Source organism: Dicentrarchus labrax, unplaced genomic scaffold (assembly GCF_905237075.1).
Source record: "Dicentrarchus labrax unplaced genomic scaffold, dlabrax2021, whole genome shotgun sequence".
NCBI lineage: Eukaryota > Metazoa > Chordata > Actinopteri > Moronidae > Dicentrarchus > Dicentrarchus labrax.
This window is the reverse complement of record NW_026136705.1, coordinates 4,203,574-4,227,463: the sequence shown is the minus strand read 5'-3', so window position 1 is coordinate 4,227,463 and position 23,890 is coordinate 4,203,574. Positions and strand designations below refer to the sequence as shown.

General features: G+C 39.6%; 2 protein-coding genes and 1 long non-coding RNA gene across 5 annotated transcripts; 2 read left to right on the top strand and 1 right to left on the bottom strand.

Moving 5' to 3' along the window:
• Window positions 1–4,114: 4,114 nt before the first annotated feature.
• Window positions 4,115–5,988, bottom strand: LOC127364715 (uncharacterized). Its single transcript, XR_007885055.1, has 3 exons — window positions 5,892–5,988; window positions 4,529–4,592; window positions 4,115–4,382 (listed from the first exon to the last, which is right to left on the bottom strand). It is a non-coding gene; the product is annotated as an uncharacterized LOC127364715 (long non-coding RNA).
• A 96-nt stretch (window positions 5,989–6,084) lies between these two features.
• On the top strand, window positions 6,085–17,503 carry LOC127364687 (zinc-binding protein A33). Its single transcript, XM_051402449.1, has 8 exons — window positions 6,085–6,186; window positions 7,709–8,172; window positions 8,932–9,123; window positions 9,278–9,373; window positions 12,380–12,613; window positions 13,803–13,950; window positions 14,723–14,749; window positions 15,613–17,503. The coding sequence occupies exons 1-8, from the start codon at window positions 6,180–6,182 to the stop codon at window positions 16,149–16,151; spliced, it is 1,707 nt and encodes a 568-aa protein (XP_051258409.1). The 5' UTR covers window positions 6,085–6,179; the 3' UTR covers window positions 16,152–17,503.
• Window positions 17,504–18,095: 592 nt separating this feature from the next.
• On the top strand, window positions 18,096–23,889 carry si:dkey-46i9.6 (nuclear factor 7, ovary). 3 transcript variants are annotated; one of them, XM_051402437.1, is made up of 7 exons: window positions 18,096–18,168; window positions 19,123–20,130; window positions 21,156–21,251; window positions 21,366–21,596; window positions 22,105–22,252; window positions 22,384–22,410; window positions 22,498–23,889. In XM_051402437.1, exons 2-7 carry the CDS (start codon window positions 19,165–19,167, stop codon window positions 23,049–23,051), a joined length of 2,022 nt encoding a protein of 673 aa, XP_051258397.1. In that variant the 5' UTR covers window positions 18,096–18,168; window positions 19,123–19,164; the 3' UTR covers window positions 23,052–23,889. The 3 variants fall into 3 exon arrangements, with proteins under 3 accessions (XP_051258397.1, XP_051258400.1, XP_051258399.1); XM_051402440.1 differs by having other exon boundaries at window positions 18,126–18,168; window positions 19,190–20,130; XM_051402439.1 differs by having other exon boundaries at window positions 18,131–18,168; window positions 19,126–20,130.
• The last annotated feature ends 1 nt before the right edge of the window (window position 23,890 follows it).

The following is a 23,890-nucleotide window of genomic DNA, read 5'->3' as shown; positions in this document are numbered from 1 at the left end:
CAGCTAGCAATTTGTCCTCGTTAGCAAGCTAACCTTAGCCGGGTGATACATTTCACAAGCTCTGCAGCAATGTTAGCTTTGACTTTGGACTTATGAATGGACTGTGTTGTGGTGGCTGCTGGTCATTTGTAGATGTTAACGGACTCCATTTATAGGCTAACTTGAAGCAGAGAGACGGGAACGTGCATAAACATCACATCCTTTGGATTTCTGCGGGAAATCCGACCCGCAGCTCTGCACAGAAACATAGAAACACTTCTAAATCAGTTCACAGGCAACCATGACAGTCAGGGAGTCTCATTTTTTAAAGTTAAGTTGCAACCTGTTTACTCACTGGCAATAAAATAGAATAAATAATAAATAATAAAAAAAGTGATTCATAAATTTAAGAATAATCTTCCATGTTCAGAGATACATTATAAGTGGCAGGCACATCTGCTCTGCTTTAGTGCTCTTGAGCAAGACAATCCACTCCAAACCCCCGGATCTCACAAGTCCAAAGAGAGTACCCCAACTGGGATTAATATGTAGTGTCAGGGTGTTATTAGCAACATGATTACCCCATTGAGAAATGCCACATGATCAGATCCAGGAGGCGTCATTTCAGCTGTGGGTTTTGTCCTCCGGTTGCCAGGGCACAGCGAGGTTATCAGTAACAGAGTGTGTGACACTATCCGCACTGACTATCAATAATGCTCACTAGCGCTACCGTATCCCCCGAAGGAGGTGAGAGCACTGATACCCTCTCTAAGAAACCAGAGAGCATCTGGAGGAAGGAGGAAGATGACATAGAAGAGGGGAGGCAGGAGAGGGGGAGAAACGCAGAGGAAGCAACATGCTGAGATGTGAGAAAACTATGGAGAGCGACCTCACTGGTTTTTCTGGTGTGTTTGAGAGCAAAGAGGAAGATGCAGGGGAGAGAAAAGCGAGTGGGTAACTTGAAGCTACATCCTTTTGTGAGGGACCTGTGTTCAATTGCAGGCAGGGTTCTGTCAGAGTTTTTCAAATTATAACATGAAAGAGAGAGATGGGGGTGCGACATGAGGGAGTCTGGAGTGAGCGGTGTGGAAAAAAAGGGGGAGATTCGAGACAGGAAAAAAAACAGAGCGCAGTGTGGCTTCCAGCATAGATTCGGGTTGCAGGGAAGGAGGGAAAATGAGAGAGAAAGAGACAGCAAAGGAAAAGGGTATAGCTTCTATTTATAAACCTAAAAGAGAACCCTTGGATTGGGTTATGGAAAATAAAACAGAGAGAGAAAGAACAAAGGGGGAGTCAAAAAGAAAAAAAAAAAGACAAGCAGATGGGTGAAAAGGATGAAAAAGATTGATGGATGCAAGAGCTGGAGCTGCCAGTGGGCAGAGGGAGAAGGAGAAGGAGGAGAAAAGGGGGAGGAAAGGAGGGAGGAGGAATACATTTACCTTGACTGACACTGCGACAGGGAGAGAAAGCAGAATCCCCCCACTCCAAGAAATTGTAGCTCCGTAACATCATGCGACACAATCTCTGCAGTGGGTTTGCTGTAGGGGCTACACTGAATATTATAGCATGCACGCACATGCAGCCACACACTCACACAGCAATAATCAAACCTACAAAAGCTCACAGATTTACAGCAATACAAATAGTAACAATAAGTTCTCTCTTTTGGGGCAAGTTTTCAAATATCCTCAAACCAAATTCAGCTTTCAATTGCTTTCAAATGCGGCTGGCGGTATAACACAAGACAGTTCCTCAATAGATACTGTGTAAAATGAAGACATAGCACAATCAATAATATGTAACATAAATAGAGATGCGATGACATTTGCAGGAAGTGAGAGGGATCAATAACGTCTCAGAGACCTGGACATGGGGTCATTTTTAGAACAGAACCCCCTCTTCAATGTCTCATTGACATCAATGCTGTCAATATGCTGCAGTGCAAAGAAATCAATCTTCTTGGAGGAGCTCGGTGGGTGGTGGATTTCAGGGTCAGAATTCAAAGTTGTAGACCAGAAATAGAATATTCTGTCAAATTAAATGAACTGCAATGTGACTCCAACTACGTTTTCTGATTGCTAAAGTATCTGACAATATATACTATATCTTCAGTATTTGGTAGGCGCAGCAGCTTTCACCCAAACATCAGTTTCTTTTTGGACGTTTATGTGAATAACCTGAGAATAGCCTGCTCTATTGTTGTGCTCATACGTTGCCATGGGCGACAGCATCAGCATCAGCTACTGTATAGGGTAAGAATGCAACATGAATGTAAAGTGCCTGTTGGCAGAAGCTGGTGTCTCCTCAGTGAAAGCCCAAGGCTGCCCACTAATGGTAAAGATGAAGCATTGCAGTGTCTAACACCAATGCAGCTGTCTGCATTAAACTTCTATAAAAAAGAATATTTAAAGGGGGATACAAATAAGGATTTTATATAATTATTCAGTGTTGTGATGCAGACCATTTAGTGCACCTTTCTGAAAATGTTGAACAAAGATTTAGTATATTTAAATCAACTTATTTTACACACAGATTTTAGCAGTCACACCCACTGGTCCAAGTATAGTCCTAGATAATATGTAACATTGATAAGATTCTTTCCTCCTACAACATTTACACAGGTAACCCATGCTTTTATTTCAGTGTAGAAGCTTCTTTTTTTTTTTTTTTTTTTTACATTCCATTAAACCTTCCATTATTTAATGTTTTTTCCCCAACAAAAGGCACCACTTGAATAAACCTGGACTCTCACTTATCAACACTCTCCAAAAAAAAAAAAAAAAAAAAAAAAAGCCTCTAAGCTCTGGAGGAAGGTAATTTTGAGTGTTACAGGCAGTGCAGAACAGCTCGTATTTATCAGCTGTGCACACCTGCCTTAACTCGTGCACAACTGTTAGTAATCTGCCTTAATTAACCCCCCCACTCTCTTCACCTGAGAGTCTCATTTAGAAAAAGGAACGCTCCCACATAACCACTTATGGTCACACAACGTCCTGTATCACTCAAGGAGAAGCCCAAAGTGTTAAAAACTATAATTTTTTGGTCAATTACTAAATTATTTTTGTTATATTTCTATATCCAGTGGAGCTACAAAAAGGTAGCATTTACCACAAAAGATGCATTCAGACATTCTAGCATTATTTATGCTAATGCAAGTTTTTCTGGGCAAAATCAAGAAGAACTGTAGAAGTAATTCAATGAAATGTATCTGCTGTTAATTAGGCAGGTTGAGGCACGCTGCCATAAAAAAACCCTGCACTTCTACATCAAATGAGTTTTCAACTATATCTGTCCAACTACAGGTTCAAGGCTTTTCATACTTTTGAAATGACACTTCCACTGCTTTCACTGATTCTATTTCAGGAGACACCATAATTCCTTTCACCTCAAACCCTTTCAGGATTCAGGAATTCAACTTTGAATAATAATAATTTGAAAAAAAAAACCTTGCAATGCGATGCAAGAAACATTTTTTAAATTATCTTCAACTTCACTTCGTGCTTTCATTTAAACTTCTTTCAGCTTGTCCATTTTACCTTCCTCTTCAACTTCTTTCAGTATATTCTAAATATTTCATAGTGAACACACACACACACACACACACATTTTCTTCAAGCTATGTAGCCTTGTCTTCCATTTAGTTAATATTGTTTGGAACTTTTTGGCATTATTGTTTGAATAGTTGCTTTTTAAAGGCTATTTTTGATGTTATTGTTTGCCTTTTCATTTCTGAAATCAGGTCACTTGATGTACTAACTTCATGGTTTGGGTCTCTCCCTGCCTTCTGCTTAGTGCATGCTGGGATCGCTAAGTAAAGTGACTAAAAATGATGTTCAAAAGTATTGAATAATTCATCAATATTTCTGACTCTGTGTCATTGACAGTCTGATGGGTGGAAGGTTATTTGAGAATGACAGACTATGTTGTCACTAAAGATTATTTGAACACTACAAGTGATTTGATAAATTGAGCTATTTTTTATTTTTTTATTCATTTAACCACTTTGTCATTTATCATTGATCACATAAAAAGCACCATTTATCACATTTCTAATTATGGAACCATCTTCCCCCACTGAGCTTAAGAAAGTGCACAGGCAGGTTTGTCATTTTTCACAATTAAAGTTGGATGTTTTCATGTTTTTTTTTTTTTTTTTAAATTAAAACACAACAGAAAATACAGTCAGTAATTATACCTGATTGGAAAGAAATCTCCAAATAAACAGAAAGTTCCGACTAGCCCAGCGCGGTTCACAGAAAACACTGTTTTTTCAAAGGGCCTAACTACAGGCAGACGCTGGAAGGTCGGGGTGAAGGAGACATCCAACTGGGTGCTGGGAGTCACTTCTGGCACTTTGAAGAGGAGAGAGCGGATCACTCCCTCTCCGGAGAACGGCTTGCGGACTGTAGGTCACAGGAATGGAGGGCAGTATTTTATGTGTATGCAAATCCATTCTCTTTAATGCTGTCTCCTCCTTAGAGGATTGGGGGTGTTTGTAGATTACGAGGTGGGACAGGTATCGTTTATCAATGTAGAGGCCGATACTCACATTTTCACCTTCACAAAGTGCAACTTCCCGGACAGGGTTTCACTCCGTGTTTGATCTGTGTTTGCTGACAGATAAGAAGGAGTATGATTGTTGAGATCACAAAAGGAAAAGCTGACCTGGATAAACAAAGGTCGACGTTGCAGAAATCACATATCAATTTGTAATCAGAAATAGACTATAGAATAGATTATAAAATCAAGTGATTGCATGCGTTAACTGTGAGTGGATGGATCAAAGAATAAATGTATTAGTTGTGTCTTATAGCACATAAAGTCGCATATCTCTAATTTTTTTAAACCCTTTCAGGTTTCAGGTATTCAACTTTGAATAATTATATATTTTTTAAAAACAACGCAATGCAATGCAACAACATTTTGATGACTTCGTGCTTTCATTTAAACTTCTTTCAGCTCGTCCATTTTACTGGTATGTTTCCCGTCCCTTGACTGTATCACAATAGACCTTTTTCACTGCAGCAAATAGTAGGGTAAACACAGGTGCTACCAATGACACTAATTAAGGTTCCATTCCATTTAGTGGAGCAGAGCCTTTCAAGGGAGCCAGCGTGCACAATAGCAGCGCCCTGACTCTGTTTAACCTGAATGGAACAAAACCTTAATTAGTGTCATTGGTAACACCTGTGTTTAGCCTACTATTTCATGTCAAAATGGCTGCTGTCAAAAAAGTCTATTAAGACGACAGCCGTCGTACAATTCTAGGCCAGTCGTTGTTTCCTGCTGTTTTGATCACATTGATGTATTTCCATGCAGGTATCCATTATGGCAAATGTAAAATCTGAAGTAGGTGAGGCAGTTTGAGGCTTAACCAAAGACTTTTTTAAGTCACTTTAACAAAAACGGATTAATATCACATATAGGGAATTTTGTATTAGTTATTGTTTTTGATTTTTTTTTTGTTGTCATTTTTGTGCATGTTCTATCACAATCTCTGGTGTTTGCTTTGTGTAACCTTTTCTTGTTCCATTGATTCCAATGATCTGAAATGATTTGAAAATAGTTTCTTAGATATATTTTTGTGCATCCAACCTCGTCTTAAACTTTAAAAAAAATTACTGTACAATTCCTGCATTTTACCCAATAATTATAAAAGTGAGTACACGTGATCAACAGTATTTTTGGTTCTTTCATCACTGTAAAAGAAGAAATAACCTTCAGATAATCACACATTATGCAACACAAGTAAATTTTCTTTCAAATTTAGAGCCGGATATCAGTGTGACACTTATCAGAGTCATAAAAAAGGTTCAAGAGTACATGTGACCGAAAATGTTTTTTTTTATCATACATTATCTGAAACACTTTATAGAGTGCAAGACTTTTGTAATAAAACTTTAAAGGCTCACCTATAACTGTCATATTTTCCCCAGCATTCATTTAGTTGTTGTTGAGTCTTTTCAGGGAAAGATTTATTCAAATGGACCCAGCAGGTCCTTTTAGGTTTAGGAGTTTTGCATAACTACAATCAGAGTGTGATAACAGAAGGAGGGAATGTGTGTGGAAGTCTGGGTGTGTTGCACTGAAAGTGGGAGGGGCCACTTCAAGTTTCAGGAAGAGTGCAGCACCTGTCCGTGTGTGACTCACAGCAAAGTACATGAAGTGAAGTACTGTACTGCTCCACGTCAGAGGAAAACATGCAGAGTAAGTTCTATTTTATTTTATGTTCTTTATCTTACCTCCTCCTGACTAAAGGACGTTACGTTTTGTGAATCTTTTGTTAACTACAGTCTTCTATAGAGCTATAGTATAGTGCCATATGTCCAGTTGAAGAATAACAAACACTAAATAACATTTGAGAGAACCTCTTTCCGTCTCACATGTATTTGTTTTGTCTGGTCTTGTTATATAGATAATGTTCTGAAATGATGTTACACTGGCTGACATGTTTAAATCTTGTCTCCCTTGTAACCCTAACCCTAACCCTAACCCTAACCTACATGAGAGTGAACACATTTAATTATATAAAAACAGCACAGAAAAAACATTTTACATCCATAAATACTGATTCTGTAACATCCAGCATTAAACTAATGATGAAACACTGAATACTAATTTATACTAACAGCAGTGGTTTTTGGTTGTGGCTGGTTCTGTGAATATTCCCAGTATGACTTCTTTTGTTTTTAAACATGAGCAAGTGCTCTAAGGTAGAAGGTCCTGAGTTTCTGCATTCCTCACATAGTTTCTCACCCACCAGTGGAAGAAAAGACGCCCTTAAATACGGTTCCTATTTGTGTTTGTGTGAAAAGGCTTTGTGTTCTCTGGTACTAAATATCAGATAACTTAGAGAGGAAAACGTTGTTATCTCATCTTGTAGCTTTTCAAACTAATCTTTCCACTTCTCTTGTCAAAATGTGTTGTTTTTGTGTTTCTGCTTGTTTACACATTTTTTATCACCTCTCCAAGTGGTAGTCACTATCTCTCTTTTGCTCCCTCCCCTCCTAATCTATGCTGTAAGCTAAAACAGAACATACAAAATACAGTAAATTGTCAAAAGAGGTTCTTAAAGTTACACACCATGATTTCATTAGCCCTGGAGAATCCATGTATTTCCTAAAATGTCCTATCCCTATGTCAGCATGTCACCTGTGAACTGTTTTGAGTTTTAAAATTAAGCAGGGAGGTGGGGGTGGGGGGGAAGAGGATTTGAGGGTGTTATATCAAAACCATAGAGAAGATATACCAAAAGACAGAAAAGGTGTTTGTTACTTGAACTTTACTCAAAGTTTCCTTTGTTTCAGTACCTCAGATAAGACATAGAATATATTAAATTGTCTCAACATAAACTACATACTCCCTTTTATAATTTAACTAAACTGCATTTGTATTTTGAAGATTTTACAGGTCCCTCAGCCAATTTTACTCTGTAGCATGAAGAGTTTTACTTTAATCACAACTTTTTGTCAGTCTTTCTCATTGAACACTAGCACCATGAGTTATTTAACGTGTTGTATGAGCATTTTTACATAACCTGTAAAATGTGATCTTAGTAACTCATAAAGGTGTGAACAAGCCTCTTTGTTGGGTCACGAGACATGTCAGAGGCCATACAAAACCTTCTCGATTTAATATTTCTACACATGGAGTAGTTTGTCTAAACCTACCTAAAAACCTGTGCATCTAATCTACATCATATCTCTTCTATTTCCTCCCTCTCTTCCAGGCTTAAGCCCTCTGAGAGGCCGGGTCCTCTCTGAGGAGCAGTTCAGCTGCTCCATCTGCCTGGAGGTGTTTGTGGAGCCCGTCTCCACACCCTGCGGCCACAGCTTCTGCAAGGCCTGCTTGCAGGGCTACTGGAACCACAGCAAGAAGTTCATCTGCCCCATGTGTAAGAAGAGCTACTCCAAAAAGCCAGAGATGAGCGTTAACCGGGTCCTGGCTGAAATCTCCACCCAGTTTCAGGGGCTGGTGGTGGCCGGAGGGGCTGGGGCTGCGTCACGAGGATCCACGCTGAATCTAAGCACAGACACAGGCCATGGGGGTTCTCCGGGACCCGACACTGGGGAGTTCGCCCAGGCTGGGGACGTCCCCTGTGATGCCTGCATTGGGAGGAAGTTAAAGGCGCTGAAATCTTGTGTGAGCTGTCCTGGGTCATTCTGTGAGACCCACCTCAGACATCATAAAAAGGTAAGTTTTTCCTTTTTATTTTATTATTTCTTATAATGGAATCTTTTCTACTTAATCACTTTTTAATTTATTTACTTGAACCCAAAAGACAGTGTTCAAATTAAATAAAAAATTGGAATTCAAAGTAAAATAAAGCACACTATTTACACAGTTTGACATCACCTATCTTAAATTCTTTTGTAGTCACATCATATATCGTATATTATATATTGATATATTTAGATCAAACATGCATTTTTTGGAGTGCAGAGTGTTAGATGTCTTGTGCATAATTTGTATAATATATTTAGGTATTTCTGATATTGTTTGGCTTGAACTAGATACTGTGGGACAGAAAATGTTTTTTTGTACAACATGAGTTTACAGTGATGCACCTAAGGAGTAAAGGTTATGCCATAAGATAAAGCCAAAGTCAAATATTAAATAACCATGGTCATCTCAGGATTCATGCTCACTCATCACTCCTTCAATAACTGTCATCGTTTCTGACTCTTAAATGCATTCATCAGTGTTTTTGTCTGTGAAAGGTAAGTTGGACATGCAAGTTTGTTCCAGCAGTGGTCTTTCTTGAACATTTCCTAGTTCAAACAGCCTGCTACTATAAGCCTCCTTGCAGATTCGCTGAATGTACTTATGGTTAAGAGTCTTCTTCACAAGCAAGTCACTGGCTCTGGGTAGATTATCCTACCAAACCCCAGTCCTGAGTTTGTTATTCCTACATTTGCCCATTCAAATCCACGGCCGTCTTCCTCCATGCAGGTGAAGACTCTGATGTCTCATCGTCTGATCGAACCCACCTTCCACCTGGAGGACAAGATCTGTAAGAAACACGAACGTCTCCTGGAGGTTTACTGCCGCACGGACCACACCTGCGTCTGCACAGTCTGCGCCGAAGCCACGCATAAGTCCCACGACATTGTTTCCACCGACCATGAGTTTAAGAAGAAGATGGTGAGCTGATGGGCTTCATGCTTGGCATTTAACTGTATGGGAGCAGGTTTCAGGCCGCACTGACAGTTGCAAGGACTTTTATGCGATTTCCAAGGTGTAAAGCTGTGTAAGTGTTGATTTCAGTCAAGCTACAATCCTGATTTTCTTCTTACAGAGTAATGTGAGCAAGAAGAGGTCAGAGCTCAAACATTTGATAAAAGAGAGAGCCAAGAAACTGGAGGAGATCAAACAATCCATCAAGGTCATCAAGGTGAGTTGGCTGAAGTCTAGTAGAAGAGTTGGGAACCAAGATCTCACCTGTGGGTCTTAACTTGTGAGTGTGAGTTATTAGAGGCCAAGGCAACATAGGTGACAGAGCATAGAGGAATGATGTTTGAAAGTTTTGGTGTCAATTTTCAGTTCTTTAAAGTATGAAACCAGCTTTTTTTATGAGATAAAAAGCCCCCATTTGATCAATTCCCAAGAGAAGAACAGGACTTTGAATCATGTCTCACAGACAAGTATCATCTTCTTTGTTGTCAAGAATCCATTAGAAAACACAACAGATTGTTTAATGTCAATCTGAGCCTTAAAAATGTTTCTCCAGAGCTCGAGGGAACAGAAGCAAAGATGTATGGTTAACAATGAACTTGAACCAATGGGTTTTCCTTCCGGCATTTAGCAAATTAGGAGCCTCTTGCATATTATAATTTCAAAATAAATCTTCATAAACTATTGTATATAACATTTAAATATAACAGATGGGACTTAGTGGTATAAAGATGCACAACATTGGCTAGTCCAAAATAGGCAGCAACAGTTGGATGGCATTAAAAGAGGATTGGTCTCTCTAGAAACTGAAACTAAATGTCTTTTACAACAATTTCAAAAAGCTAAAACTAGCATCAAATTGTATTTTTTTGGAAACATTTAAGTTTGGCTTCCTTAAACCAACCTGTGTAATATAAGTGAGTTATATAATACATGTGTTAAAAAAAAAAAAGAAAGAAATTGCCATGTGGTTGATTTTAAACTTCCATATCATATGTTTCAAAGTCTGTGCTGATCAGGCAGTCTGTTGTATTGCGGTTGTGCTTGTCCCTCATGTACTGCATGTTAAATATTAGCCCAGACCTCTAGCACTCCTCTCGTGCTGAAGCTCAAAAGCTTTATTTGCTCTTGCAAGAAGCAATCTGATCCAAGCAAGCACACAAAACGTGAGCAGACTGCTGTTGTTGGGATCCTGTTTCACTCACAGACTCCCTTTACTGTAGATTTACTTTGCTTTGTTAGAGAATCTGCGGCACCTTTTGGTCACGATGCCTCCCAGAGCTTTGTCATACCTCTTGTGCTCTGTGTTAGTGAAGAGGGCGGCCTGCAAGTGCGGTTTAATTTTCTCTTGCGTATATAGACTCGGATCCACGTCTGTTGCCGTCCAACCGGTGTGACCAGTGTAAAACTTTACCTTTCCCACACCCTGTTTTTACCAACAGCGTCATTACCTCAAGGATAAGAAATTAATACATGAAAGAGTACCTGCTTTTGTTCATATAGGACTGTAATTCTAGTTGTGAAATGAAAAAAAACCCACAAGTTTCATCCTAAGAAACTAGCTAGGTTTCTTTTTCTATAGCAAAACATCCCCGCTTTAGTGCCGCTGTTTAAGTTTCCTGCGTGGTGACATTTTTATCTACTTTTACAAATACAATGAGGATTCAGTTACCTGTGTGTGTGTGTGTGTGTGTGTGTGTGTGTGTGTGTGTGTGTACGTACACAGGACTGCACATGTGCATGTTGCTGTGTGCGGGTTTAACTGATGCCACTGATAGACTTGGAGATAAACACAATTACACGTCACTGGATTCTTTTGAATTTTGGAGAGGAATCATACACAGGAGTGAGAGAAATAAACTTTAAATTAAGGAACGAATGAAAAACATGTATCTTTTTATGCTCTTAAATACAGTTTAATGTCACTTCTCTTGTTGGAGAATAAAAACATAACTATAAAGAGTAAAAGAGTAAGGTGGAAACTTAAGTTTGGTTTCCTGCACTTGGCTGCTGGAAGAGGTAACCTGTTAATCCAGTTGCAAAAGCAACACTTTGTGAGCCAACCAGGAAACAAAGGATAAAGATAAAGAGCTGTGGTTACTGAAACTGCGGCATTTCACAGGTTATTGTGTTGGACTCTAATTGAAACGATGTAGGCAACAGACACTTTGAGACAAGTTTAACCCTCCAACAACAAGGATTTTCAAAGTAAAAAAAATCCTTGTTGGTTAAACTGATACTGTAAACAAGACAAAAACGCTTTAACATAAGATATAAAAGATACGTGTTAGCTGCCCCCTCCCTCTGGAACTCAGTACCCAAACAAATCCGAGACTGTACTGATCCATCCACTTTCAAATCATTAATCAAAACCAGAACCTCTTCAGAACTGATTTTAATGTTTAATTCATTTAATTATTTAAGACTTAACAGAATAAGAATAACGGTTCTGTAACAGAACAGTGCCTAAGAATGAACGGTTTCATATGTAATCTGATGGAAGGCAGCAGCAAATAGAAACATTTTAACCCTCAGTTTAAAAGATCTCACCAGAATTCAAGTTTTTTCTGGGAGTTTCTGTGAGATGTTTATGTAACAGACCCTTCTCTTATCAGCTTTAAATCAAGGAAACCAGCAAATACAGATGTTTAAATAAGTTAACAGAAAGTAGTTAGTTGTAGAGTGGAAACTTATTTGATCAAAAAGATAATGCTAATCTTATTTGAATCAGGTTTAAAAGTCTAAACTATAGGTGCCACGACACAGGTTTTTATTTATTATTAATTATTACTCTACAATAAGAATCTAAATCGAACTGGTCTAAATGAGGATTTCATTCATCTGGACTCCATTTTGAGTTGATCTTAAACTTTGAGTTAAACTTAAAGTCCCCCTCCACTCAAAGATATGTTTTTCTTGTTGTTCCTACAGTTGGATGTTTGAGCTTCCTGGTGTATTATGCAATTTATTAGTGTTATGTAGAAACATGAAGCCACCAGTGCACATACAGTGAGAATTGATTTTATAGTGAAGTAGGAAACAGAAACAACACAACATCCTTTTGTGGAAACAGACACACATTATTGTTCCAAGCAGACTTTTAGTATATGTCTTAATACATGTGTGGAGGGGATCTTTAAATCAGCTTGAGTTGCACTGGACTAACGGTGGTTCTGTCAGCTCTACGGTACGTTTTCACATTCCAACTTTGTCCCCTCCTTTGCAGGCCAGTGCTCAGAAGGAACTGGAGGAGAGCTGGCAGGTGTATGCGGAGCTGCAGCGCATGGTGGAGCAGAGTCAGGCGGAGCTGGTGGAGGCGATCGCCACGAGACAACGTGATGCTGAGCGTCACGCACAGGAACTGGCCCGAGGTTTGGAGAATGAACTCAGCCAGCTGAGGAGGAGGAGCAACGAGCTGGAAGCCTTCTCACAGACTCAAGACAAAGTGGTCTTCCTGCAGGTAGAACAGGCTTTCAAGTAACATAACCCAGCCTGTGGCAGCCATGTTGGAGGCCCAAAGCGTCTTTATGTTCAGATGGTATACTCAACAGTGATTAAATAACACATTTTAAATATGAATATTTTACAAATAGTGGAAAAAAAAGTTTCTCAAAGATACTTTTTTTTTTGTTTTTGTCACTTAATGACATTTTTCAAACTTCAAAACAATACATTTAGTTGTTTGTCAGCTGTTACCAGAGCCACATTTGCACCAGCCTCCACAACTTCCAATTTTTATCAAGCTCTTGGTGTAGTTCCAATTCTTTCCTAACTATTGATGATCAATATTTTAAATCAAGTAACCACACTCAGCTGTAATTTTAAAAATGCATGCTGGCATTTCAAGTATGACTTCATTAGTCATGTTTCCAGTGTGTAGCCTACATACACAAAAGACACTTAATATGCATTTAGGACACAGCAACGGAGCTAATTAGTTAAAAGGCTAAGGCCTTGAGACATAGCAGTGTATTGCTTACTTACAGTGATAAAAATCTGAAAGATACAGACTCATTTTGCCGACCAGGCTGGAACAACATATATATATATATATATATATATATATTTTATAAATAATTTGACATTATTTATCTGAGTAACATCCACACAGCCAATTATCCAGCGAACCTGCATGCTTGCGCCAGCTGTAGTTGCTAGGAGATTTGTGACACAACATCAAAAGCCTCTGTGAACAGAGCCAGCTGTTATAGAAGTTTCCCCTTGTGCATTTCTCCTGGACTGTTTACGTAGATAAAATGTTGATTTTCTCTCATGAAAGACGTCTTTGAAGTTTAGAATTTTTCCAGATAGTATGAGGGGAAGCAGAGGCATACCGCCACATGCTACCCAAACACTGTGTTTTTGAGAACAAAGTTGGGAGTATGCCAGCAAATACATTAACCTCTGTAAGTCTTCTAATGTAAATGTGCCAATCTAGACAATATACTGTTCTTTGATTTTTCTGTCAAACTGATAATGTGCAGAGTGCTCTGTGTTTGTCTGCATTACTAGATTATTAGAGATGAATCTGCACACTGTCAAGATTTCTTTCCCCATAAATTAAATCAACAAGACAACATCCCCCCGAGGCATCATTCAATTTTAATTTCATCTCACCTTGCATAACCTTCCTGTTTCATTTCCTGCAGAACCTGGCGACGCTGGCGCCCCCACCCGAGCCCGCTGATTGGTCGGCAGTCAGCATCAACACTGACCTCTACCTGGGAACCATCCGCTCCTCTGTCAGCGGCCTCATTGATAAGTTCCAGGATGAGCTCAAAAGGCTGTACGGGAAAGGTGAGGGCAGCTAGCCAAAGTACATTTCTCACTGTTATGATAACTACATGTCATTAATTTTATATGGGTGGAATTTATTGAAGGACTATGCTACTGGATTAGATTGTTAGGTGTTCCTGTTATTTTGTCCATCCCCTGTAAAACAACATTTCACACAGTAGATTTTACACCATTTTTTTTTTTTAAAGTAAGTAGAACTTTTTGGAAATGAGACAAACTCCAATGTACCATATACTTTCAAAATAAAATGCAACAACCTTTTGTGCTTTTTTTGTATTTCTATGTGTGGATTATTTATGCAAAGTTAAAGTAAGTAAAACCCACACTTCCTGTAATAATGTAGAATACCAACTACACTTCCTGTGCAAAAATCCAAAACAAGGATATGTAGGTCACTGTACAAGCACTTTGAAATAGAAAAGTGACTCATCATTGCACCAACCACCCCCGCCATACTCACATGTTCACACATACAAGATGGTCGGACAGATGGAGATGGTGTTGATGCCGCAGTTCATCCACTAGGAATCAATGGAGAGGCAGCAGCAGAGAGCTGACTGACAGCAGCACATGTCTCGAGCATTTACAGCTTTGGATTAGATCTACATGTTTACCACCCACACGTGCCATCTGCTTTGACTTTGACTCTTCAGCTGAATTATTTGCTGACTTGGCCTCTCTCTCCTTCCTTCTGTCTATGTTTTGCTCTCTCTCTCTCTCTCTCTCTCTCTCTCTCTCTCTCTCTCTCTCTCTCTCTCTCTCTCTCTCTCAGAGCTCCGGAAGGTACAGAACTATTCAAGTGAGTAAAACTGTCCGGAATTTGGTGATCAGTAGTTTGGTGCAGGGGAGTCATGACTCTTCTTATATGAGATTCTGAGTGAAAGTTTTTGTAAAAAATCTTGAGCAGTGCAAAGCATAGCTTCATATTATGGTCAGTTCTACAAATCGTCCACAAGATGGCGCCACTTTTTCAACACAGAGAAGCTCAGTCCTGACCTTGTGTATATACTGTCAACGGTCCAGACATGCAGCCAGATTATGAGTGTTGCAACTTTGCAGTGTGTATTTACACAAGCACTTTACTTGAGTACTTTCACTGTATGCTTAATATTTCTACTCCGTAATAGAATGTAAGATGGGAATATTGTACTCACACCACTAAATATTATAAATAGATAAATAGATAACAAAAAAACATGATCAATCAGTAAAATATGAAGCACTGCACAAGGAGTTATTGTGACTGTCAGGTTGGAGTTGTGCAAGGCTGTAGGATGTGGGTGAGGTCACTAAACTAAAGTTTTAAATTGTCCAGCAACAAGTTACTTAACTTGAAATACATTTTGGTCAGAATTTTGCGTGCAGGACTTTTACTTATATTTTTACATTATGTTATTTCTTCTTTCGCTTAGGTAAAATATCGAATTACTTCTTCCGGCACTTTGTTTTGGATGAAATTCAGTAACACACTCCTTAGGACACCATTAGTTTGCAAATCATCAAATAAATAGTGAGATTAAAGGGTGAACCATAACAAGAAAATGTTAGACAGTCATGATGGATTTTGTGGAAAATGTAAACTATCTAGTTCCTTTATTGATGTCAAAAGACAATAGATGTGATAAATGTCATTATATACTTGTTCTGCTCTGTCATGTCCAGGTGAGGTGATTTTGGACCCTGCCACCGCCCAGAGGAGCTTGGTTGTGTCTGATGACGGTCGTCAGGTGAGATATGAAGAGCGCAAGACTTCCCACGTAGAGGGTCCAAAGCGCTTCAGCCCTGCCCTCTTTGTCCTGGGCCGAGAGGGCCTCAGCTCTGGGCGACATTACTGGGAGGTGGACATGGGGCGCAAGACAGCCTGGACGCTTGGGGTGGCCAGCGCCTCGGCCCGCCGCAAGGGTGAGATCAAGCTGAGTCCCGAGGGGGGATACTGGTGCCTGTGGCTTAAGAACGGAGAGGTGAAGGCTTTGGCGTCACCCCGCCTGCCTCTAATGATGCAGTCCCAACCCAATAAAGTGGGAATTTTCCTGGATTATGAAGGAGGACTGATTTCTTTCTATGATGTGAAATCGCGTCTACATCTCTACACCTTTGTCGATACCTTTAATGAGAGTCTGTACCCAATCTTCAGCCCCTGCCTCACCCAGGAGGGGAAGAACTCTTCTCCGCTTGTTATAACCCCTGTTAAACATGCCTGAGACTGACAGCCAGTCAAAAACCTGGTGAGTCAGCATAGGCTTTTACATAACATACATAACATCTGTAGGACAAAAAAAAGTTTGATGCAAAGTGCAGGTACTTTTTTTTTACATTTTGAACAGATTTGGTCCTTTAATTGGTCTTAAAATATGACATTTTCTTCTCAATAAGCCAACTTTATGACAGTTTTACATGTTTGCAAAGCACTTTACCTCAAACAACTTTCCACGTAATGAAATAAAAACAAAGCAAGTAATTTTGTGTGACAAGTTGTATATAACAATTTATTCATACATACAATTTATTTTCAGTTAAACATAATTCATTTGAAAAGCTAATTTCAGTTTGATGTTAACACAGTTACTATAGTATCTATTTTTAAAATATGTAATTTCATTTATGGTAGTTGTGAATGTATATGAAGACTATGCAACTAGTGAGTAACACCAAGAAGAGGAAAGCAGATAGGTAATACAGATCCTTGTCTGTGTGGTTTAATGGTTTGTCGATCTGTTGGTAATGCCTCAGGGCTCCAGTAGGGGGATCACGCTCCTCTTCCTCATTCAATACAGACAAGTGAAGGAAAGAGCTGCGTGTGTGTTTTCCTCATCCTTCTCCCGTTACTATTCCCCTTTTTAAGGGCACAACATTTGCATATCAAAATCTCATAACTTGAACAAGTTATTGCATTTGCTCACGGAAAATCGAGTTCAATACAGATCGCTGACCCTCATAGTGACTGTATGGAAGTGATACAGAAGAAACCAAAATATAACATGGATGGTACTTGGTATGACTGATTACATAGTACAGATGTATAGTATGGTATATCAAAAGTAACCAATAGTTCTCTTATACTTTAATTGTACTTTAATACTGTAATTGTATATAACATAAACAGAACAGATATTTTGGGGTAAAATCATGCGAAGGACTAGAGAGGTCTATTCCAAAAGCAACATTTGACCTGTGCTTCTTACTTTTTGCAGCCCTGGTTCAGTTGGATGTGTTAAGGAGATAGCTGAGTTGAGTAATGCTGTACTTCTGGCACTTTCCTTACCTTCTTTGTTTAACTGTAACTATCATGCTGGGGAGACTTGCCATGTTAAAGATATGAAGTTAAAAAGATATAAATATAATGTCTCAAGGTTTAGGCCTGGGCAGCCAAATGAGAGATGTTTGCACATACTGTAGAATTATGAAATTGTTTATGGGCTTTTTAAAAAAAAAAACTTAATGTTGATTCATGTAGGCCCACCATACTATGTTCTGTATTTTTATATAAAATGTTTGCTTTTGTACCTTCTTTCTGAACTTGTCTATTAAAGATAAATCAAAGTCAAATACAGAATTTAATATCCATTTTTTTCAACTTGTGATTTGTCTTTTAGCTTGTTGTCTGGAGAGGGCGCTGAAGCTCAGAAAAGTGATTGAACTGCCCTCCTTAAAGCTGCATTAATCATAATTTTTATATTAACAATGGATCAAATGAGACCCTGGTGCTCCTCTCAGCCCAATAGAGCATTTTAGCTTCTTTCAGCTAATTGTTTTGGCTTTATTGGGCACAACTTTGCTGTTCTAGTTCACTCTCATCTATCTTGTTTAGCAAAAAAACACTAATTAAGCCACAAAACTACAATTATAGCCACAACAGATCAACACTGACTTCACCTCAGAAGAAGAATTCAAACATAATGAGCTTTACCAAACTGGAATTTCCTGTAGTGTTGCAAGGCTGCTGCACTGTAGCATGGCTGTGTTTTGTTGTTCTGTTCCTGTATTTGACCCAAGCTAGACTGCTGGTATTCTCCAAAGGGTTAAAGCTATTCCTCCTGGACCTCTGAGGGCCATGCCCAGGGAGTATAAATTTGTATCTGGGGTAAAAAGAAAGGGAGGGGGGTATATTTTGGGTCTGAGGTGTGTGTGTCTATTAGTGTGGGGGGCTTGGAGGTGGCAGTGGTTACAGCCTGTCTCATGTGTCAGTGTACAGCGGAGCACTGAGGCAGCTGCTCTCTGGTGAGTGTTCCCATATCTCTGCTTGTGCTGTCACTCCTTGTATTCTCCTGCATTTTCATTTCTATACCATCACATCTGCTTCTCTGTGCACTAGAAAGTCTCTTAGGGGAGTGGTGTTTGTATTTTGATCTTCTTTATTACTGTTTGGCTGCTTAAGAGCTGTGACCTGAGCTGAGGACTTTTTTTCTGCCGTGGTCTGTTTAAAACATTGTAGCTACAAGTTTTTTTTTTAAGTTTTGAGGCTTAAAGTGTTTCCATAACCCAGATTATGGTTTGAAGAAGGAAGCACCGCAAGGCAGATCACTGGCTCGAGCAATATTTTTGGAAAGATAATAATCTGGTCTGCCATGGGTATCTAGGCCTCAAGCATAGAGCTTGTGTTAAAAGTCAAACTCACCTACTTTCAGCTTCAAAGTCAGACACTCTAAGCTAATTAAACAAGCATGGTATATTTAGCTTGAAGTTCAAGACGCAAATGTCTGGATTCAATGTCCGAAACAACACAAATCATTTGTAGTAGGCAATATTATCAGCAAATTACATGGTTTGTCCACCAGAGTACAGTGACAAGTGTATTTTTCAACTGTAAAATATCACCTCAACATATATCCTAGTGTATATTGGTCTAATTTAAGACATACTTATCAAAAATGTTGACATATTATGAAATCTTTTAAATTCTCTAATATGAATGTGGATCAGCTATTGCTCAGGCTCAAAAACCAAACAATAAACACAGTCCGACAACACTCCCCCAAGACTCAAAGGGCTCATTTATTACACAAAGAAGAAAGAAAGAACAATTTTAATTTGATATTCTAGTATAAAACCTTCAACAGACAGAACTGACATGTTGTGATGATAAATGAGCCCTGTCATATCTTATTAATTTTGCATGAAAATGACCCCAAATGAAGTCATGCCATCTTAACCCCAGCAACCTCAATATCACAGCAGGTTTGATGCCACTTTCAGAGCCTGGTTGCTTGCGCTGAAATGACCCTGCCTCTCCGCCGTGCAGGAATGGCAACCACTGGGAACCTTTCTGAAGAGCAGGTGCACTGCTCCATCTGCCTTGACGTCTTCACAAACCCCGTATCCATCCCCTGCGGACACAACTTCTGCCAGAGCTGCATCCTGGGATACTGGAAAACCAGCCCTTTGTACCAGTGTCCTATGTGTAAGAAGTCTTTCCACAAAAGGCCTGATATTAGCATTAACACTGTCTTGAGGGAAATTGCAGAGCAGTTCAAGGAGATCAGGGTGAGGAGTGTGGAAGGGAAGGTGAGCGAGGAGGAGGAAGAAGGGACGGAAAAGAAGTGGACAATGGAAAGAAGTAAAAGGGAGGATGAGGAGAGGCTTTTGGAGAAAGATCAGAAGCAGCAGCTAATGGAGGAGCTGAAACAGAAGCAAGAGGAGGACAGGAGAAAGAAAGAGAAAAAAGGAGAGAAAAAGCCACATGAGGAGTTACCACCGCTGATCCCGCCTGTGTTTGCACCCAAAACCTCTACTCCGCCGTTACCAGAAGCCACAGCTCAGGCGCCACCACCGCCGCCACAACCCCAAACATCACCCCCACCTTCACCTCTAATATCTACTTCTCCTTCTCCTTCTCCTCAAACCTCACCTTCACGTCCCTCCTCTTCACTCCCACCTCCTTCTTGGGAGGAGGTCCTCTGTGATGTTTGCCTTGGGGAAGGGAGGCCAAAGGCAGTAAAATCCTGCCTCGTGTGTCTGACTTCCTACTGCGAGGAGCATCTGAAATCTCATTCTGCCAGGTTCACCAAGCACAAGCTGATAGAGCCGGTTGCCAACATGGAGGACAGGATGTGTCCGAAGCACCAACGGCTCTTGGAGCTGTTCTGTAAGAAGGATCAGACCTGTGTATGCGTGCTCTGTACTGAGACAGACCACAGGGCGCACTACACCGTCCCAGTGGAGAGGGAATGGATAGACAAAAAGGTGACCTTGCTTGGGATACTCAGTCTCTAATGAGACATGAGATATTCAAATATTATCACGTAGGGCAGTAAAACTTAAGCTTACCTTAAGGATTAAACAAGTGGAAGTAGCCTAACTAACATGCATAAACACATTTGAATACACATGTTTCATATCCTGAGATTAAATAACATAAAATCATAATGGGGATTTAACCAGTAAAGAAGTCAAGTTGTGTTTGAGAGTAATGTGTTTACTGTCAGAAAATTTTGCAATTACAATACCCAGCAACTCCATGTGAAGTGATAAGACAGGCCTGGGATGTGAGGCGGTTAGCTAAAAGCCTTTTACAAACAGAGGTAAAATTCAATTCCTCATTATTCCAAAGTTATGCCTACATGCAGGAGTCACTCATCTTGGTTAAGAGTTGTCACCGAGTTGTCACCAGCTGCTAGATGGTCAGTCTGTCGTAGGGCTGTCTGCTTTTTCAACAAAAAATTCACACTTGTTAAATTACAAAATATGTGACGTATGGGTATTTAAATGCACCTTTAATGGAGTATTTACTTAAGTTATGTAATAATGTGTTTAATTAGTAACTGATTACAGTACACTAAGTTAGTGTCTTTCACACCCAAAAATGATGCTTTTTTTAGTCTTGCACTGTAGTTTTAATGGCAAGAAACGACAATATTTCTGTGTCATGCTATAATGGTGTTGCCATTGTTGTCAAAGAAAACTAGCCTGCTAACTTAACAAGGTTGATTCTTTAAACAGAATCTAATTGCACCCTGTAAACCTTTGGTTTTATGGCTCCATGCAACATGTTTCAGGTTTGCTTCTTCCAGCTTCACCACTCATTAGTGTTTTTACACGGTAAGACCAATCATTTCCTGATGGCACGCATAGGCAGTTGTTGTGTATTCATATCAGCAATGCCACATGTTTTTGTCCCTAAAACCAAAAAAACAAAAAAAACTGTAAAAGTAAAGATAAAGTTATTGTGTATGCCTGTCATCAGCCTCGTGTGAAATCATGTTGTACAGGCGCAGCTGAAGAGGACAGAAATAGACGTCCAGGAGATGATCCAGGAGAGAGTAAAGAAGGTGGAGGAGATCAAACACTCAATGGAACTAAACAAAGTGAGTCCCCCTGAGATTAAATATAGATATTATAATTCTAATACCACCAATAAATACATATAAATAAGGATTATTATTATTACATAGATTTCCGTATTTTGTCTGTATTTTCAGGCCAGCACTCAGAGAGAGATTGAGGAAAGCGTGCAGGTCTTCTCAGAGCTGGTGCGCTGCATTCAGAAGACTCAGGCTGAGCTGGTTTTGTCCATTGAGCAGAAACAGAGGCAGACGGCGAGGCGGGCTGAAGGTTTCATCACTGAACTGGAGCAGGAAATCGCTGAGCTGAAAAGGAGGAACACAGACTTGGAGAACATGGCTCGGACTGACCACATTCACTTCTTAAAGGTAAGAGAGCATTTTGTATTAATGAGAAAAGTTGAGTTAAGATTTTACTCTGAAAATCTTTTTAAGGTGTAGACTTTGTTTTCAATTCCAATCTATCCATTATTGAGATGTTTGGCATCTCTGTTTCGTTCCAGGCATAGCGTTTCTGGGAGTCCTTCTCTAATTAAGACCAGAGTTTCCCTCTGAGTCTGTTTTTTTGTTGTTGTTTTTCTCCACTGTCTTACTAAAGGCTATAATCCTGGTAAAATTACATATTCCATTGGCTTTTCTTCCTCCATCTGCTTTGGCAGGAACATCAGAGGCCTCTTAAATTATTTATGCTGAAACAACAGTGCTGTCTTCCTGTTCTGAAGAGTAATCCAAAAAATCCAAAAGCACAAAAGCAGGCTGCCAATCATTTTGGAAATAATATTACAATGTTGTTTCTTTATAAATAACTTGAACGTTATTAAAGTTGTGGATATGCAATTGGGTTCTGAGTCATGTCTTGTGCTCTATCTCTCTGTAGAACTTCCCAGCCCTTAGCACTCCTCCGTCTGTCAAAGACTGGTCTGAGACCAGTGTTCCCACTGACACATGTGTAGGCATGATCAGAAGATCCATGTCCAAACTGGAGGCCACGCTAAATGAAATGATCAGCAAGCTGGCTGAAAGTGGTAGGATTTCCTTTAACATTCAAATATATTTTTTATGGGTTTCTGTTCATTTTGATTTTAAATTGAAATTATCACCAGAAAAAGCTTAAGACAGTGTATCTGTTTTTTGTTTTTTTTGTTTTTTTTTACAGAGATCAAGAAGATTCTGAAATATGCAGGTAAACTTTAGATTTTTTCATTTGGTTTGATTTCATCATCAAAACTTGAAAAACATAATCCCTTTGTTACGTCTTATTTTTCTGCAGTGGACGTCACTCTGGACCCTGACTCAGCCAACCCTTGGTTGCAGCTTTCTCAGGACAGACATCAGGTGAGACACCTGGGTGCATGGCAGGACCTGCCAGACAACCCCGATCGCTTCGACACAGTGGTCATTGTCCTGGGCCGTGAGGGCTTCACCTCAGGGAGACATTACTGGGAAGTTCAAGTGGGGGACAAGGACGACTGGTACCTGGGTGTGGCCAGGTCTTCGGTTAAAAGGAAGGGCAGGATCGCTGTAAGCACTACCCAGGGCTACTGGGCTCTGGCCATGAAGAAAGGCCAGGGCTACCGAGTGTCAACAGCCCCGCCATTACTTCTCCCCCTCGACCCCAAGCCCAAGCGAGTGGGCGTGTATGTGGACTATGAGGAGGGGCAAGTGTCCTTTTATGACGTGAGGGCTTGGACCCATATTTACACTTTCAAAGATACGTTCATGGAGAAGATCTTTCCCTTTTTCTACCTCTACTGCTGCGACAAGTCCTCTGATACCATCGTCATTTGCCCAGTGAACGAGAAAAGCCTAATCAAACAAAGCTAATGACAGGTTTACCAGTATGAACAGCACCTATTGAAAGTGAAAACTGACTGTATTTTGTTGTAGCAGTACTGGTTTTGATGAAATCTTTTATTCTATGTGTTTTGAATGTTTATTTAATGTATAGTGTAGCACAACAAATATATTAATACATACACAATACAAAATTTGCACAAAGACTAAAGGGATAGTTTGACATTATGGGAAATACGCTTATTTACTTTCTTGCCAAAGGTTCGATAAGAAAATTGATACCACTCTCATGTTCGTACACTGAATATGAAGCTAGAGCCAACAGCTTATTAGCTTAGCTTAGCATAAAGACAGTGGGAAACAGCCAGCCTGGATCTGTCTAAAAAGCAGCTAAATCCAGCAGCACCTAGCAGCACCTTTAAAACTCACTTATTAACACATTATTTCTTGTTTTGAATACAGTAGTTATTTAGTACAAAAACTGAAGGGAGGTTATGTTCAAGAATATTTCTTTTTTTGCATGGATTAAACAAACATAATATATCTTGTTAATTAGTGAACTTTGTAGGGGCTGGTACAAGGATTGACCACGGAGCCAGGCTATCCGTTTCCCCCTGTTTTCAGTGTTTATGCTAAGCTAAGCTAGCTGTCACACACACACACACACACACACACACACACACACACACACACAAATACAAATATAGACATGACAGTGGTATTGATCTTCCCATGTAACAGCAAGAATGTTCTTAAATGATTTCTGATTTCATAATTGCATGCTGATTGTGTGTGATTGATCCTTCAACGGTTGTATGCTAAAGAGAAGTGTTTATGATTTTTAACAATAAATGTTCTCTCAAAATCAT

Coding starts and splice junctions, on each gene's coding strand:
- LOC127364687 (XM_051402449.1), top strand. Junction 9,374..12,379: donor AATCCATCAAGGTCATCAAG/GTGAGTTGGCTG, acceptor CCTCCTTTGCAG/GCCAGTGCTCAGAAGGAACT. Junction 14,750..15,612: donor GAAGGTACAGAACTATTCAA/GTGAGTAAAACT, acceptor TGTCATGTCCAG/GTGAGGTGATTTTGGACCCT.
- si:dkey-46i9.6 (XM_051402437.1), top strand. CDS start 19,165: ATGACCCTGCCTCTCCGCCGTGCAGGAATGGCAACCACTGGGAACCTT. Junction 21,597..22,104: donor ACCACATTCACTTCTTAAAG/GTAAGAGAGCAT, acceptor ATCTCTCTGTAG/AACTTCCCAGCCCTTAGCAC. Junction 22,253..22,383: donor CAGCAAGCTGGCTGAAAGTG/GTAGGATTTCCT, acceptor TTTTTTTTACAG/AGATCAAGAAGATTCTGAAA.